The sequence below is a fragment of the Fulmarus glacialis genome, unplaced genomic scaffold (assembly GCF_000690835.1).
Source record: "Fulmarus glacialis isolate BGI_N327 unplaced genomic scaffold, ASM69083v1 scaffold1295, whole genome shotgun sequence".
Classification (NCBI taxonomy): domain Eukaryota; kingdom Metazoa; phylum Chordata; class Aves; order Procellariiformes; family Procellariidae; genus Fulmarus; species Fulmarus glacialis.
Genome location: NW_009210920.1, coordinates 1 through 19163, shown reverse-complemented (window position 1 = coordinate 19163; position 19163 = coordinate 1). Strand labels below are relative to the sequence as shown.

The 19163-nt window shown below is 38.8% G+C and overlaps 1 protein-coding gene across 1 annotated transcript; it reads left to right on the top strand.

The window, feature by feature from the left end:
- Nucleotides 1-717: 717 nt before the first annotated feature.
- Nucleotides 718-18060, top strand: DLEC1 (deleted in lung and esophageal cancer 1; the record flags this gene model as incomplete). The annotated part of the gene is made up of 18 exons (XM_009577306.1): nt 718-858; nt 2530-2686; nt 3224-3334; nt 4407-4600; nt 4864-5084; nt 5324-5405; nt 5796-5883; nt 6680-6853; nt 7636-7772; nt 8704-8796; nt 9995-10085; nt 11097-11259; nt 13013-13205; nt 14561-14619; nt 15167-15341; nt 17133-17226; nt 17461-17591; nt 17902-18060. Coding segments are annotated over 18 exons (2463 nt in total), but the record flags the coding sequence as incomplete, so codon positions are not given.
- Nucleotides 18061-19163: the final 1103 nt, after the last annotated feature.

Genomic DNA, 19163 nt, shown 5'->3' with positions numbered 1-19163 from the left:
ACACGGACACACACGCACACACAGACACATACCGTGCCACCAACAGCCTCACACCCCTGCACACGGACACACACGCACACACAGACACACACCGTGCCACCAACAGCCTCACATCCCTGCACACGGACACACACACACAGAGACACCTCCTGCTGCAAACAGCCTCACACCCCTGCACACCGCTGTGCACACACATACACACATAGACACACCCCTGCATGCACCCTGGCACATACACGCATATACCCTGTACAGCGCTTGTATCTCTCTCCCTTGCACACTCCACAGCCCCATACACACACACTCCTACATAAACCATGGAACACGCACACGCTGTATGCACACAGAAGAACGTGTCCGCCACCATCACCTACACGTACAGCCAGCCAGCACAGGCACACTGTCCGTGTGTGTGCACAACCTTGTGTACACACACACGCACATACTTACACACATGCCTCCACACTCAGTGTTAACTTTTGGGGTACTTCCCGGGTACCTTTCCTTGTGTACACACACACGCACATACTTACATGCCTCCACACCTCAGTGTTCACTTTTGGGGTACTTCCCGGGTACCTTTGCAAGCCCTTTTCCCCCACTTTTCCTCCTTGGTTCGCTAATTCCAGCTGTTTGCACGTGCCCTCATGTCTCGCCTGGGGACCTCCTCCAATCCTGTCTCAGGCCATAAGCACTAACATCCTCATTTTTCCTCAGGACATCTCCCACTTGCTGGCTAGCACCTTTGAGGACCTGTACACTGGAGATGTTACCGGGGTGGACATGGAGAGAAACTGGATCAAGTCCCGAGGAGGAGACGATGTTTATCATGAGACTTTTACGGAGGAGCAAGGTAAGGTACAAGTCGAAAGCAAGTCAGAGTTTGGAGCTCGGTTCAGCTTTCATTGCTACTTCGTAATTTCTAGATCTTCTGTAAAATAAAATAAAAGGGCGGGGGGGGTGTCCTAGAATTGACATTTTAATGGAAATTTACTTGAGCAGTTTCCCACAGAGCCTTTCATATAAATTAATATTCACTACATGCTCCTTCATGATATTCCTAGCTCTGGACGGCTTTTCAGACACAGAGTAAAACCAGTAAAACCAATAGCACTTTAAATGCCTATTCTGCTCACTGACAACTTCTCCCTGTAACTGCTGGTCAGTGTACTAGACTTCCTATCTTGCAGTAAAGTATTCTCATGTGCTGCATTTTGAAACCAGATGCTGCAAATATTATTTATATATGCTTACCTTAGTGGTGCGCTATGACACATAATCCATTAGCATTTGCAACGCTGTTTGGGAATCTTGGATGAAATCAACAGTAGAAATGCAAAATACTTGTATTAATCATTGCTCTGATAGCTATTGTCAGTGTATAAAAGTAGAGGCTATTGCTGGATGACTTGAGCAACAGGTATTTTTTCCATTTTGTGTCATCCTACCCTCTTCAAAGGTTATCAGACGTGAAAAATCTGAAGTTTTGTATTTCTTCTGAGTCATTTATGAATGTATTGGTGGACACAGTATGTTCTCAGTAATAAATGGACTACTTCTGCTTGGATAAGGTTCATTTCAACTGACAGTACATGTCTGTAACATGTATGTTACAGCTGAACTAGTCACCCAAGGCTCTCTGTATCATCAGAAAAAAGAAAAAAAAAACACCAAACCAGGCACTTTTAGGGCACAATCCATCTGATCCATTTTAGGTAGCAACTTTGGCATCGGGTGGGATCATCTCCTGGATTCCAGTGACAGTGAAGGGATCCCAGAACAAGCAGGACAGGAGGAAGCATCTCATTTTAGCCGAGATGCGTCCTACCCTTTCTATTTAAAAAATTAAATGGAATTATTTTATTCTATTAAATGAATTATTTAGTTCTATTAAATGAGCCAAAAGATTAAACCTTGTTACATAACAGCTCTCCAGAAAGCTCAGTTAGGCTACAGATACTCTTGAGACCAATGTCCATCAGTTTCTCTTGGTGTTGGTCTTGTATTTCTCTGTGCCTCTGCTATATTCTCTCTTTAACTTACATTGATACCTCTTTGAGGCAGGATTTTTCTTTTTGAGTTGTGCTTGTAAAGCACTTACTACACTGGGCAGAGTGATCCAAAATATGTCAGGAGAAGTGAAGTATCACTGTTGGGATATTTTGGAGTTTTAGAAAACCTTCCTAGTAACTAGGAGGGAGCATTCAGTTTAAATTTAATCCTACACTGTTAGGCCAAATACAGTGCATTTGCTACTGTCCCACAGAAGGTAAAAGACATTTCTCTTGTCCTGAGAGAGCCTCCTCATCTTTCATACGTTTTTCTTGGGTAGTGCTTCTTACCCAGCACAAGTTAAATGATAGGAATGACAGTGTTTTAGCAGGCCAGTTTATGCTTGTAAAGTAGTGATGTTTCACCAGGCTACCTCTTAAAGGGAAATAGAAAACATTTATCTGCAAGGAGATCTTTAATAATTTGTGACAGCTCAAATCAAACTCATTTCTCTACATTCACCCATGCCTGTGACAGCTTCTTGCTGAATATAAGTGCCGACTGACAGAAGCTGACATAGTAGAAGAGAACATCATTCAGGCCCAGGATCAGGCAAAAGCTGAAGAAGAAAGGGCCCTAAACATGCTGAAGGCAGATGCGGGGGAAGAATTCCACAAAATGGGATTGCCACCAGGTGAGGAGTCTGGAAATACTGTCTCTCCCCAGTACATGCTTATGATACCTGGAGATGAATGCAACATTTGTCTCAATCACTGGTAGGACTGTCACTAGACTCAGTGAGCTTTTAGTTTGGCTTTACATCAATAGAGCAACTTTGAAGGATTTTGTGCAGAGATTCAAGTAGAGTAACATCTGTTTAGCGCTGTAAGAAACTAAATGACCAGGTCATTTTCAAGGTATTAAATTTGCAATTAATGGCTTACCACCTAACTTTATTACAGGCATACACACTTTGATACATAGCAGCAACGAACAGAGATTAAATGTTTCTCTGATGGCTGCATAGCTGGGTTTGAACTGAATTTAGAATTGTGGAGATGCATGTCCAAGTCTTGGGATTAAAAGACCAGACTGTTTCTCTGTCAAAAAATATTACCTGATAGTGATGAGTTATAAAGACAACATTACTTTGGATTGATTAAGATAGTTTATCTTAAGGGGCTAAGCTTTTGCATTTTTGAAATTTTTTTTTTTTGTTTTACTGTTGCAGTGGCATCCTCTTTTAGGTGGATTGTGGGTAATGAACTTCTCAGAAAAAATCATTTAACCTGCCCTGATGATTACATCACTGATAAATTACCTGTTACTAAAGCACCAAAAGGTAACTTCTAAAGCAGAGAATAATTTAGACTTTTTAGAACACTCTATAAGAATTGAAGCATTGGAGAATGTAGCAGATCTGAGTATATTTTTATAGTTTTCTGCCAAAGCAGAAGGGACTCTAGTATTACAAGCACAAAATTCCACTAAAAGGACATTATCAAAATAAAATTGTTAAAAATTACTGAGTTTCAATGTGCTTTAATATGAAATTTAATGGTTGTCGCACATTTGTTTACAGTTCTTGCCATCTGACACAAAAACTGTATTAATTGTGACTGCCCTTCCCTCTATTCAATTTCGTTAGCACAAAGCTGCAATTATATCTTGTATACAGAGAAGGGAAGTGGTTACATTAAAGTAAAAACTATTTTCAGTGAGATAGAATTCTATATTTTGGGTTTAAAATTTTCCAGTTCTGGAAACATATCAGTTTAATTTGCAAATGAAGATCAGTAAGAAAAATCTTTTGGGCAATGTCAAGACTTCTTTACTTCTTTTACTCATGGGTGAGTCAAGGTGAAAGGTTTTAGTATCAATAAAATGAAATTTTTCAGTCAAGTCAAAACAAACATTTCAGAGTAATCAACTTAGTCACAAATTCCAAGATTTGGATTTTTTGTCCATTGTAATTCCAAACAAAGCCAAAAATCTAACATCTCAGAGTTTCCTCTGAGGTGGCAATTTTCTTTCTACCTATAGAAACATGGGACTAGTTGGTACATACTGTTTATGTCAATTTTCTGACTGTCATAAGTCCATCACACAGAATTTTTTGTAAACTGAACAGGACATTCTAAGTTCCACTCATTTGTAAGATTAACATAGCTTTCTGAGAGTAATATAACTTTCTTTGTATATAGCTTGTTTAATTAGTATTTCTAAAAGCTTTCTTATTAAAGTGCTAAGCTTCATTTGTGCAAAATAAATTATAAATGTAAATTAAATTCTAGAGGATTTAAAGTGTATTTTTACCATCAACAAGACTAAAATAAATTCATACTTATGCTTAGAATAAATGCTTATAATTCATGTTTTTCTCTTATAGAATTAAATTTTTCTTTGAATTGCAGGAAAATCAGAACCTGGCTACATCAAAGAGACATTTAGTTTTAAACAGCGTGTATGTTCAGGCTCACGGGACCAGATGCCTGCAGAGATTGCACACCTACAGAAAATATCTGGTAGTCTGCCAAATGTGTCTTTATGCACATTAACTCTGCCTTCAACTCCAGACTCTAGCCACCAGACTAAAAAGACAAGTAAGGTACATTTTACAGATTTATTTGTTTTACTTTGTCAGAACTGTAGGGCCTGTTGCTGTTCCTGTAACAGAGGGTGAATATCAATGCATTGTTGATTTGGCTCCAGTACTAATTTTGTTTGATCTGTTAAGAAAAGACAAATACAATATTTCTACATGAATTTTCAATGCTGTATAGCTTTAATTAGACATGTACAGATACCTTTTTCATCATCCTCAAAATTGCCGTGCTTAATTTTGCACCATGATCTCTTTGTTTTTCAAAGAAAACTAGTGCCTCGCAGAAGCTAGCCTGGAAAGATAGTAAGTGCAAAGCAGAGGGAGAAAGTGAGCGTGCTTACCTTGCCAAACTTGAGAAAAGACAGAATTACTTGAAGAACCCCCGCTTTTTCCCACCAAATGCTCTTCATGGAGGCAAATCTCTTGTCATTTCTCAAGAAAAGGTGGAACAAACTATAGCCAGAAGAAAAGCAGAAGATAATAAAGGGTATGCAGTATATACAGCTTCTTGATTCTGAGCTGGAGCACACAGAGAGCTCCACTATAGAATTACTGTGGATTTACATGTAGGTATTTTGAGCTAAATGTCTGTATAGTCTCTTAGGAAACAAAGTATGTCTGTATGACATTTTGTTTTTGCGAAGGGATACATTTTGCAGTTTCTCATTTTATCAGTATTTAAAGAACTAGGCAGTAAGATAATGTCTCTTTTTTTTTATCTTTCAGTGATACCTCATTTGTTCCTGTGTTTCTTGCCAATCCACCTGCTGTTTTGTTTTCTGATTATGAAGTCGGCCAGGTTTATGAGGTGAGAACTTACTTCTTTGTAGAGAGTTAATTCTACCAGAGAAGCATTATGTCCTGCCATGATCTACATATTTCACCCAATCTTTTGGCTTGCTGCAGTTTAACAGAAGTCTGAGTTTCTTCTTTATATTGAATTAATGACCCTTTAGCTTCCTTGAAGATACTCTTTCGCAGATGCCACTGACACACTAACCAGTGAAAACTAACAGGGACCCTTTTCAGTCTCTGCTTTGTTTTGGTAGTATCTGATTCAGCCTTTATTGAATAAACAGATTTTTAGGTTGGTTGCGATGAAAAATTAGTTACTACTAGCAGAGTACTAGGGAATTGCAAACATTATAATGAGTGATGATAAATACGATGGAGTATTTTATTTTCTTTTTAAATTCAGATGACTATAGAGCTACAGAACATCACTTCAACATGCCATCATGTAAGACTTATCCCCCCCTCTACTTCAGCATTTGCCATTGGGCCAGGTAAGGGTTCTTTTTACTGCCTGTAAGATGTTAACACATAAGAGATCTAATTTATCTGCTTGGACAAAGATTTTTCAGAGATGTTCTGTTTGGTTCTGCTATCCATAGTGCTCAGTTCTTTAGAAACTGAAGGTTGACTTAGGTCTCTAGGACCATTCACATGCAACTCATAAGCGGATTCAAATGGTCTAATGAGGAATTCGAGACTAACTAACATTGAAGTGTTTGAAGCTGGATTGAAATGTATCTGTGGAATACCTAGATTGAGTTTTATCCAAAATTCATCTAGGAACAGATGTAGTTTCCACTGAAGTCATTAGGGGGAGAGGGAAAGAAATAACTTAATTCAGCAAGGAAGGTTAGGTCAGGGGGAAGTTAAGAAAAACATCTTTCCTATAGTAGGATAGCCAGGCACTGGGATAGATTACCTAAGGAGATGGTGGTATCTCAGTCACAACACTGGAGGAGTATTGAGAAATTAGATGCCCCCATGTAAACCTTGTTGTCTTGTAGCAGGGGAAAACTGGGTAATGTCTCTACGTTTCTCCTCACTCGATTTTCTGTAGTTATGAGAAGCATATTTCAGACAAAAAATCTTTGAGTTCAGTGGAAGATATGCATGTACAGAGATTACACTGGCAGGCCTTTTGTGGTCATTTGTTTTCATCAGCTTGACTTAGGCAATAAATGGGGAGAGTTTACAGGCACCTTTCCAGAGGGAGATGTGATCATAAATACATATGCCAACTTTGGGAGGTTTTAATTTTTTCAATTCTCTGCATTTTTTTTTTTCAAGGAAAATTTCCGGGAAAGGGAGGAATGATTGCTCCTGGGATGACATGCCAGTATACGGTCCAATTTATTCCTGAATATCTAGGAGATTATGAAGATTGTATGTTAGTGAAGACTCAAGTATCAGAACCTCTTCTGATCCCAATCCAAGCTAAAAGACTACCTCCAGTGTTAACATGTCAGTAATGTCCAATTCTTAAGTTTCTCTAAAGTTAAATGGACTTTTTTTTTTTGTTTGACTGTCTCCAATTATATGTCACAAAACGAATGTGGACAAACTTGGCAGTGCATTTTCTACATTTTTATATCTATCTCATTTTCACTCATAATAGATTTATTAGTTATTAAAAGGTAATCCTGTCAAATTTTTCCTCAATTATTTGTTCTTGCCACATCAAGCTTATGTTTTTTAAATTGTATTAAAGGAGTGAGCAGGAGCCACTTTTCTAGGTTTGTGTCTTGTTGATTCCTGAACTCCTAACTGTAATTACTAATCCTAAGTATTAAGGAATTATGATTTAGTTATGAATATTTGATGCTATTAATTAATATTCATGGAATGTTACATTAATTATTTATGGTATGACATATTTGCAGGATTCACCTCTCAGATATCTAGCCTCAACGGTAACAACCAGGATTATTTTTGCAGAAACTTGCTTTGATTTTTTGTAAATTCACCTTTCCTGTTATACTGAGCTTTTTTAAAAATCATCTTACTTTTTGTCGTCATTCAATGGAGTCTTTATGTAGGAAGCACCGTTAAAATGTAAGATGAATGTAGAAATATGCACCTCATACTGTTTAACTTTCAAACGGAAAGAATTTAAGGCTTTTTAGGATTGCAGCACCTAGCGTATTCATATGCAGTAATGTTGTCTTTAACGAGTTATTTAAGAACTGGCTTTGCCAGCTGCTAGCCTTCACTGTGTAGTCTGATTTTTGTGTTACTCATTGCAGTGCCTCGCATTATAGACTGTGGTTCCTGCCTTGTTGGAGGAATAAAAGTAAGGATGATTTTGTGCAGAAATGAGGGATTTAGCACTGGGAAGTTCTGTATAATGCCAAAGAAAGCCTGGCCACCTCCTAATTTCAGGGTGAGTGATTAGAAGGGAAATACTGGACATGGTGTGGTATAGATGCCCTGACGTGAAGGCCTTTAATCTAGTCATGGTATATTAGCAAGTAATAAGGCCTTGCTGGGGACACTGTATTGTTCCATTCCCTCAGAGGTTCACATTTATACTCGAGCCCAATCTCCCTGGATGTCCGTACCTCCTGCTTGTGCTCTGGCTTGCCTCTGGAAGAAGTTGTCTTGCTCAGTGGTGAGGGGAAAGGACAACTGGCTTGAACTTTAATCTTACCCTTAAAGCAAATAGAAATGCAATCAGTTCTAGCCTTGCTTGAGCTGATTTCCTCCCCCTACCCACCAGAGGTTTCACTTACTGACCTTGCTGCACCTGTAGACCCTAGCAGTCCACTCCAGTACTGTTCTGTCTTTAACTTCCCATCACAAAACAGGGTCTAAGTGAAACAGACAAAGAAGATAAGATGTGAGTGGTAGATTGGCATTTTTTGTGCTGGAGAAAAGGCTAATGGGATAGTTGATGTGCCAGATTGTCCTCCCTGAAATGCTTTACAGTTCCAACTCGAAGTGAGTCATAAGCGTGGAGAAACAAACAGAGCTCCTACGCTCAGGCATAGCTGTTCTTCTGTAAATATGAATATTAGGGCTCCTGGCACTATCATTTGTCTTTGGAGACAGCACCTTCCCTCCTGCTTTCACCCAGGTAATTATAAAGCATGGAGCATTTCTTCTAATTAAGCCATATACATAAGCCACATACTTTTGAGATGTGTGAAAAAAAATTACAGTAAGAGGTAGAACAGTGGTGATGTAGTACACTGCTGTTTTAGGTAACCCTAAACCCTATTTTAAAAACAACCACCTGATCAATTTAATTTATTAATCTTTCTCTTTTTTCTTTTTTTTCTTTTTTTTCTTTTTGTTTTTTTTTAAAAACCTAGGCTGTTGCCACTGTTGGTTTTGTGATACAAGATCCTTTTGGGATCCATCCTGCTGTTTTTGAGCTAGCTCCAGGGCAGAGTACAACAGTAGAGGTTAGTACCAACTGCTATAGAAAGTATTGGTACTTTACCAAATACATTAGCAAACAAGAACATTGTAGAAGATCTTGGCTGGACCTTGCGGATTTGGGTTTGCGTGAGCAAAAATGCTCAAATCCTTTTGTGCAATTATGCTGGAAGAATTGCAATTGTGAGTCTTACTGGAGAGTCTTTCATTGCAACTTCCAAGTCTTGCTTAGCCACTCAGAGACCAGTCAGATTTTCCCCACATAAAGAATCCTGATAGAGAAAACAGGAATCTGAGGACACAGGAGTTCTTATTTCACTCCATCTGCAGTGTCAAGTCCAAGAAACTTTTCCTTTCTGAACTTCCTTGGAAAAAAAGGACACATGAGGAAAAAAATTCTTTCATTGTAGAGCAGCAGGTACAAATCCTTCACTTATGCTGTGCTCTTTCCTGAAAAAGGTCCTGCAGTAGGTGTACATGACTGGTTGCCACCACTGCTTTCTCTGATGTGGGCCACATTTTATAATAGTATCACTATGAGGAGAGGAAGAGTGCTATGGAGAATATGGCTAGCCTCCAGCCCTTCCTTTTTCCAGTTCTTCCTGGCTGTTGATAAGAGGAACGGGTCAGGCAGGTGTGGATAAAGGAGAAACATTTCTCCTCCTTTATGTCTCCCCAGATGCATTGCTTCAGCAGGGCCAGGTACATGTGGGAGAGAGAGATGGATTTAGCATGGGTTGGGTTTGCAGGCAGTAATGGGTAAGAGATAGAATAACAATGGTGCACATTGCACAGCCAAAGGTTTTGGCCCCTGAACCATTTTTGTTGAGGTGGAGCTCAGGGAAAGCACACAGCAGCTGCCCTGGTCACACTGTTGTAACTTGACAGGCAGTAGTGGCGTTGCCCAGTAAGTGACTGAGGGCAGATTCAATTCTGAGGGTGCAATTCATACAACTGACCCAGTAGACTGCCCACACGTCCTGTGATTACAAAGGCAGCCTCTGGTGACCATCCAGATACACGCATGTAGGTTTAGTGACCCAGAAACCACCTATTTCTTTCTGTTCTGCATTAAGGGAATGTGACACTGTCTGTTTCTTGCAAATGTAAGAATTAATTACTAATCACTAGAACTGTCCTTTAGTGAACATTTACGAATTGAAGTTTATTACTTCCTGGAGAGAAATCAGTTACAGACATTGCTATTTCACTTCTCTCTTTCAGGTAGTGTTTTTCCCTTCTTTTCCGGAAGTCTCACAGCAAACATACACCATTGTTTGTGACAATTACCAAGTCAATGATGTTACAGTCACAGGTTTGTTTCTAACACCTTTCAGAGATCATGTTTCTAACACTGTAGATACTCAAATAATGTGGGTGGTGGTTGATGGCTTGAAGTGATGATAAGATTTTATGTCATTGGATTAAGCAAATACTTTGTCCCCTGACGTGTTAAATGCTAAGCATTTTTATAGCTATTATTGCTACTCCATCCTAGTGCATGAAATACATGGGATTCAGAAAGCACTGAGCTTTTAACCCACTGTAGCCAAAAATCCAAATGTAAAATGTCACCAAGTAGCAGAAAAGAACTCCTGTAGCCAGGTGCAATTCGTTTCTTAGGCTTTTGTATCGATAAGGTAACATGACAAACTATAAAACATCAGCTTTAACAGGACTTTAACATACGCTTGGGTGTGAAGCAAATTTGGGGCACGTCTTGGATTAGGGTATTCAGGAAGAGATAGGCAGTCTTTGGATTAGCTAATGAAACCAGTTGAAATTCTTGTAAATGTTAGTCCTTGTCCTGTAATGTAATTGTGAGTGCTGTAACATTGGGCTTGACTTGTAGTCTATTTAATCACTTTATTGCAGATATTTCCTTTGGAAATTTTTTACTAGTGCATTTGCTGGTTATTTTTATTTTTATTTTAATATACTGCTCAAAACATCTGGGAGCCACATTATCAAACATTGCAAATGTTCTGCGCACTTCAGTTAAACGATGCTGATGTAAGTGAGCTGAGGTTGCGGCCCTGAAATCCAAATCTATTAAATTCATGAACGATGCTGATGTAAGTGAGCTGAGGTTGTGACCCTGAAATCCAAATCTATTAAATTCATCAAGAGAAGGTCTCTATTGATATAGGTTGATGAACAAAGAACATCAGGAAAATATTGTACAATTAATGCATTGGAGTTCTGAAACTTGAGGAAACACCAAATATAATCAGTAATGGCCATTGCTGGCATTTGCTTTTAATAAGTAATATGAACAGTGTTAATAGCCAGATGGTAAACAGTAATACCTACTTATTTCTTCAAGGGGTTGGACAGCTGATAGCTCTGGAGCTTTTGTTCGTCACAGGTGGAGAAAGCAAACCTGGACCCGGTGAAGTTACTGATGTAACAGCACAGCATCTCATACGATTTGACCCCCAAAACCCACATGCCACCGAGGAGAAGAAATTGGTTATAAGAAACTCTACGTACGTAGCTACTATTAATAGAGTAATGCTCTGCAGTCTGAACATACTGGTAGGGATCTCATTTTTGATACCATCCTCTCTCAAGCTAGAGAAACCTTTGTACGCTTGATAAACTTTGTGCAGAAGCCTTGCTTCTTCTTGCTTCATTGTTTTGTAATTAAGGTTCAAGGATATGCTTGTAAGAGCGGGAACATTATATATAGATCAAACATAATGGCAACCATTAGTGATACCATTTGGCTCATACACTACCAAGGTCAACATATTTGCCTCAGTATAGATAAATCTACAGCTGCAAAAGATTCATAAATATGGATGGTTGCAGGAAGTATTTAACAGGGTCATCCAGATGGGATTTATCTAACTTTACATGTCTACAATGTATACTTGTGCAACTGAGCTAAGCACCCTGTACTCTTTTCCTTTCATAGTGCAGGGAAATAATGCTTTTAAGGATGCAATTCTGACTGTAGACATCTCCCATAGAACAAGACATAATGCGTCCTGGACTCCACTGGATCTCCACTGATTAAAACACGAACCAAATGTAACTAGCTCATATTAAAACTTTCCGAGGATTCCTACTATTGAGTCCTAATAGATTTAAATATAAACACTACTTGAAGTCAAGGAATATGTCCCTATGTGCAATTACGTTGTACTGAACATAGTGGAATCCTGATTTTGATCAAAATCAGTTGGACAATAATAGAAGTGCACTAATGTGCATGACTGCAGTAGTTAGAGGCTGCAGGCCATCAAAGCAGTGAGGAGGTCAGTGCTGGTTTTAGATACATTCATGTAAATCGCTACTTGCTACAGTGAATTTCTGGAAGTTTGTTTTGTGTCCTGGAAACCACACATGCATAATGCCAGAACAGAGTACTGTTTGGGTACAGAAAGTGTGATTCAGTGAACTGGATACTGTAAACTGACAAAGGGTGTGACTATGCCAATTTCCACATTTTCCCTGTGTTATAATCCTGACAGCAGTCCCTGCACATCTGGTGTCAGCGTTTGTGTGAAACAAAGCTGGACAGGCTGAGACTGAACTCCACAGAAGCAGGAAAGACTGCTATGGAAAGTGATACAAGAAATTGTACATGTTCAGTTTTATGTCATTGATACTCACTTCCAAATTCCAGTGTCCTTCCTCCCCTTAGTAAGGCAAAGTTCTTGAGGTCAGTATGAGCAAGGTTTTAAAACCCATGAACACATTCCAAGGAATACACTTCTGCTGAAGCAACGCAGTTAAGCAACCTTTTCTGGATTACGAGGAATATTGCAGAGCCATTGCTATGATCTTAGCTGGAGCCTCTGTGTTTCTTGGTATGTTAAAGACCACAGCTTGCACTTGGATTAAATTCAGAATGTTATGTAGACCATCAGCAGTGATCCAATGCAAACATACTGATATGTTGATCTCAGATTCTTGAAAGAAGAATTGTAAAGTTTCCTGAAAGTTGCGTTACCTGACAAGTTAGATAAGGCAAGAAAGTGTTAACATATCTTGCACATTTATATAATTTACTTCCATATATTAGCATGTTCTTTGTACAATTTATATACTCTGATCTATGCTGCCTCATCAGCTTTGTAGCTCACAAAGACTGGTACGTCTCAACCCTGTAATTTTGAAGGAGAGGAATTCCCTACATGGAAAAAGGAACTGAAAATTTTCTCCCAATATTTTACTCAATAATATCTGATTTTTTTAATCATAGCTTTTTGTTGTTTATTGATATCTTTGCAGCCACATAGAACTTCCTTTCTACTGGCAGATAATAAAGCCTAATCTGAAACCATTAATACCCGAAGAAACTGCAGACTTTATGAAGCTCAAGTACAATCGAGACACAGAGTCAGCCTTCTTCCTAAATCCTGAGCAGGGAGTTTTGCTTCCCCATGCTGATCATGAGTTTATTCTCACTTACACTCCACAGGAGGTATGGCTTGTGATTCCTTCCTATCTACAAACTCCAGCTGTTTTTATGCAAGTAATAAAATCCTTGCTGTGCAGCTTTCTGAATTAAATTTAATTAGCTGGTACTATGCTCTGATAAACAGTGTTCAAAATGTAGAAAGTTACTAGAAGAAAACATGTTTTGACTGCAAAATCTGAGACAGTTTCTGATCTCATGTCATTTTTGGTACTGATTGAACAGAATTAATTTTACACTGAAACTGTGGACACGTCCTCATAGCTGCAGCTGTGCTGGCTGGTAAAGTTACCACTCTCACATTACCAGCTCCTCCACAATCTCCTGACCCTTCCCATCTGCTGAGTGAGCTGCTTTGGGGATGTGCCCCATACCTACTGCAGCCTAAACAAGTTTGGTTAGCAAACAGTGATTATTTAAACTGTTTCCAACTGTAGCTTTTTTGGGCTGAAATGGGCCCTGTGAACAGCTGTGTGCTAAATTAAGGGGGTAGTAGTAGCTTTTGGCAGAGAAATGATGGTATGCAGCTGTGGATAAAGAGGGGTGCAACGATGTTTGAATGCAGCTGTATCAGTGACTGTTGTCTTAGATTCTGCTCTGCTATCCGTGTAAATAAGGAGCATGAGCTCACTGTATTTAAAGAAACTCGATCCAAAGAAAGCCCAAGAGTGGGAGTATCTTATGCTGTAGTGATTGATAGAATACCTCAAGTAAGTATGGAAGAGAAACTAACTGGCTTTTTGAAATACTTTAATTAGTTAGAAAAATATATTAATGATATTGTCAAGATTTTTATTTGTTAACAAAAATATATTGAATTAACATATACACTTAAATTAATATCGCTCTACAAACAAATGAATCTTTTGCAAAGCCTTTCAAATTTAAGGCCTGCTTCTGTATTTCCTTTTTTTCCCCCCATTAGAATATAGAAGGCATCCTCTTTTGCCATGTTGGAAAAGTAGAGTTTCTTACTCAAAATAGATTGATGGTTAATTAAGCTAAATACCCTGGAGTGGTTAGAAGAAACTTTAAGTTAGTATAGCAGTACTGATCTTAATTTGGGGAGCGTTTGCAGATGCTTGTGTGTAGTATGCAATATACTAGGGAAATAATAACAGGCATGTCAAAAATGAGTATTTTTCTTGGAACCATACACCATGAGATCAGAATCTGGCTTAATATTTTGTAGTCAAACATGTTTTCTTTTAGTAACTCTAAAGTTTGAATATTGTTTATCAGAGCTTAGTGCACTGATGGTGATAGTTCATCCTTTAAATGTAAACTACTTTTTAATCTTTTTTAATCCTCAACATAACTGTTTACTGACATTAAAATCCTCTCCTTCTTCATGTGTGTAGCTGAAGAATTATCACAGTGTGATTCAGATGGTACTGAGGGACATCCCAGAATCACCTTGGTAAGCTGAGAAACAGTATTTCCTGGTAAGATGTGTAGCCACATTTTAGCTATGCTATTACATTAAGTTACTGGGATTCTTCATCTTTCTGGAGATGGTGGACTGACGATTATAAAGGATTTTATCTGCACAACTAATAGTGGTACAAAGAGCATCTCTGTGATCTTCCCTCATGTCTGAACACATGCCTTAGCCCTAGCTAGGGCTGCACCTCTCTTGGAAAAATATAATACTGTCATTTTGTCTGTTCATTTTCCAGGCTTTCTGCTGAGATTTCCAGCAAGTTTTCCTGTTACTACTGTTTGTCACAGCAGTCTATGACTTGCTTACTTGTTCGTGAACAGACTGGGACGACGAGAGTACATTAGAGAACTACTGTAATTTTTCCAGTTTTTAATTGTTCCCAGTCTGAGCTAACTGCACACAGGCAGTCTGTAGTTGAGAAACTTTTGGTGATTTTCAGATCTGATCTGGCAATTAAAAGACGGGATCCAGTTTAAACACCAGTTTAAGATGCTTAATAATTCTACCGTATTTCCTCCCAAAGTTTGGTAAAAGAGGGGATGCTTCAAAACATCCCAGAATGCAAATCAGAGGATGTAATAGCATTGGAAATAGAAGTTAAAGGATCAACAGAACCATTTCATCTTCTTCTGGAACCATACGCCATTATCGTCCCTGGAGAAAACTTTATTGGTGTAAATGTCAGAAAGACATTTAAGGTTTGTTTGGTTTTGACTTCATTGTTACCATGTGCTTTGTGTCACTAGATGTCATAGGTGTTATTAGAAGATATCAGACAATCCATGTCATTTTAGTTTTTCTTAAATATTTTTGAAGGAGGCAGTGACTCCAGGAGGGTCTGTACTGAAATCACTGAGGAAGCCTCCTCAGCCCTACAGTCCAAGCAGCAGGCTTTGTTCTTTTTTCATCTCTCAAGTTTGATACCACAGAGTTTTACCCTTCTAAATGTTCTTCTGGGTCACAAACCTGTTGCTTATCATTTTGTCACTCCTGTAGTTTAAAAGTTTTCCGGTTGGGAGGAATAGCCAATGCATGATTAAATTACTTCATAAGAGAGGCACTGTGCATTCAAAGGACTACAGCAAGCACAGAAGAGCTACAAAAGTCACATATGCTGCAGCTTACTAAACCTTATTCTTTCCTCCAGGTTCTGATAATTTCTGTTTGACCATTATGGGACAGACTGCTGCTGCAATTGTCCACTCACTCAGCATCCTCTTCACTATAGATCAGGGTCCTTTTGATCTTAGACTCACTTCAGAAAAATAGGCCTGTTAGCAAGAGCCAGGCAGGAAGACATTTCCCAGTTAATGGTCTTCCCATTTTTTCTTAAAGATACTGCTAATCAGCGTTCAGTTTTATGCTTTCTCTTCCTAGAAGTTCTTTTTCAACTTAAGACAGCCATTTCATACTTTCCAATAATCTGGTATAGCTACACATGTGGCATAGGTAATTAAGTCACTTACTGATAATATAATTACATTCCTCACAGTTTCCCATTGTTTTTTTAGTCTTAAAAAGATAGGAATTTGAACTCTGCTTAGAGATAATTGTGCTTCAGAGAACAAAGTTATTTGCTGTAATTAAGAAATAATGTCTGAATAGATCTGAAGAGCAGGCCAAAGATTTCAAGAGCTTACATCTCCCTCACAGATCCTTTGGCAAAAAAAGGCTGCTCTCAAAAGAAGGATTTGAAGTTTAAGCTTTGAAGGTTTGTAACATTTTTGAAAAATGGGGAAAAAGTTTAAAAGGCTTCAAATATGATAAAGTTCTTGAAAAGAATGGTTAATGGATTTTCTTTAAGTTTCAGAAAACACCTTCACTAGTGTGAAGGTAGCCACTGAGTTCATCTGACTTAATATAGTGCTTTCGGCATAGATCTCCACATCTGACCTACCTGCTCTAAACTCTTCTTAAGAGTCCGTGGAGATCTGGTTGGCAGCATCCGGGGGGTGATTCATCTCATCCCACAGGCTAAAATAGGTCAGAGGAATTGCTCCCAGCATTGTCTAATTGGCTTTATTTTCAGAAAAGAGAATTCCTAGGAGATGAGGTCAGATGTAGAGCTCTTACCTATTTTGCAGACACCTGAAATCCAGTCAGGTGAATCCTACTTCTTCTTGTCCTTGTTTTACATCACAGAGGGGAAAGGAAAGGAAGGAAACAGCATTATCATAAAAATAACAGTAGTTAGTGCATGGCACTGAGTTAATACTGCTCAAGTCAGAGGTTAGATGAAGTTCTGTACCTTTCCACTCTTACCGTGCTCAGTTTATTTCAAGATTCAGGTGAAGATACAGTATGTTGTAGCTAGATTCAAGGTATATTAGTAGGTCATAATGTTTAGTGGTGATCAGGATATGGTTAGAGTTTGCAAAGTATGTAATGTAAGACTTGCAATACCTAGTTCGCAGTACTCCCAGCAAATTGGCTTGTTGCTATGAAAGCTTAAAGTGCGTTAATTGTCTTGTTGATTTTAATCGTTTTAGATGTGGAATAACAGCAAATCATTGATCAAGTACACATGGGAGAAAATCATTCCCTGTGACATCATGGAAGTTGAACCTCATACTGGCGTCATAGGTAAAGTTTCTGTGACTTGCAAGCATCAGCTAATGGCAGAAATGTTTAAATTGGTACGAGTGGAAGAGAAAAGTCACAGAGCACTATAATGCACGTTGCAAAACAAGACCTGATCTCTAGCCCACTGGAGCCAACAGGAGACTTAATTTGGTTCCAGAAGTTACTGTAACAGGCTTGCAGCAGGTGGTTTCTTTACAAAACGGTGAGACAGGACCCTGAATTTTTCTTTTCTAGATGTGAATAAATTCTGTGAATTTGAACTGGCAATTACTGGAAGCAAACCTGGGTGCATCAGCCATAACCTGCAGTGTAAAATTGAACACTGTCTAGAGCCAGTTGTACTGCATGTTGAGGCTGCTTTTAAGGTAAGGAACAGTTCAGTGTTGCAGGATGACTAGCTGTGGGGCCTGGCTATTGTCCATGTAAAACTTTTTGCCTTTTAAAGGCCTGACAAATCTAAAGCAGTTACAAACAGGAGGTATTTTTGCTGTCTAGTAACTATTGAGTCAATGTTGATACTCCCATGACAATAAGATTTTTTCTGTATTACACACAATGCATTTGCTTTCTGCTATTCTCTGTGAAATTGAACATTAGTCTTAGCTAATGTATGCTTCTTAATTAGGCAGTTTTGGCAGAAGTGTCCGTTCTGACATCTGTTTCCTGGTGTCCTAGGGTCCACTTCTTTGTATTGATGTTCCATCGCTTCGGTTAGGTTTGATTAAGCAGGGCGAGAGTGTGTTAAGAACCTTTGAGATTAAAAATCTGTGTCAGCTGCCAGCACAATGGAGAATGCAAGAAAGCCGGGTTTGTCTAGCTGAAAGGAATGAAGAGGTAAGTCACCACTATAGCTGGCTATGCTCCTTCTGTAGCTATTTCTTATGCTTAGGAGTTGCAATATTCATTCCAGATATCAAAAGTTCTAATTACTGTGACTTCTTATGAAACTGGTTCTGCACAGTTCCAGAAGTGCACAAGTACTTTTAAGATTAAATGCTTCTTTGCAGTTTTTTCTCTGTTCCCATTTATTACAAATCCCCTGCCAGACTCATCCAGAGAGACATGGAGTATTTCCTGTATGACAGGGATTTCATCTGCTGCTGATCTAAACAAGGGGGCAAGACTTTATCAGAACTGAGGCTGCTAAACACTCCTCCCATACACCCACATCAGCATCTCGGACAAGAATCTCAGCACCTACTGAATTGGGCCTTTTGGCTTTAAACAATAGCTTTGAAACACACAGGTGTCTCCCAAAATGGCTTCTTACCACAATGAATACTAAAACTGTTGTTTAATGTTATCTAGGCTGTGATGTGTCAAATGCAGTCCATTCCAGTCTTTGATTTCAGAGCTTATTCCACCATTTCATATGAAACAACTAAAGCAGCTTGGAGGTAATACTGATGGCAAAGAATTGAGTGAAAGCAGACCATCACATATTCCTAAAATTAAAAAAAAAAAAAGTAGATGACAAAATGCTTATTTTGATTATTTGTGGCACACAATGGGCTTTGTAGCTAGATTTCTCCTTGGTGTTATGCATTAAAGGGAAGTGAGGAAATCCAGACTCTGGGATCAGTGCTGCTTGTTGTAATGAAAGGCCAAGTTCTGCCTGTAGGGCTTTTTACATAATTACCCACGCAAGGAATTGAGTTCACTTGTTTCATGGCAAAATTGGTCTAAATGCTGTTCAGATGTTCTGTTTTTCTGGACAGACTGTCAGTTTTGCAATGGAGAGAGGAACTTGTTAAATAGGAACTTTCCACTGACCATCAGGAGATGGAAGCCTGCAAGAAGTTGTACTGTATCCCCATGAGTTCTTGAGCTTTGTTGTCTTTTCCACGTATCATGTAGATATCTCACCAACTTTGGGTGAAAGTTGATGGCAAAAAGAAAAGATTTATAAGTGGTGGTTGTGGCAGCCTTGCAAAATG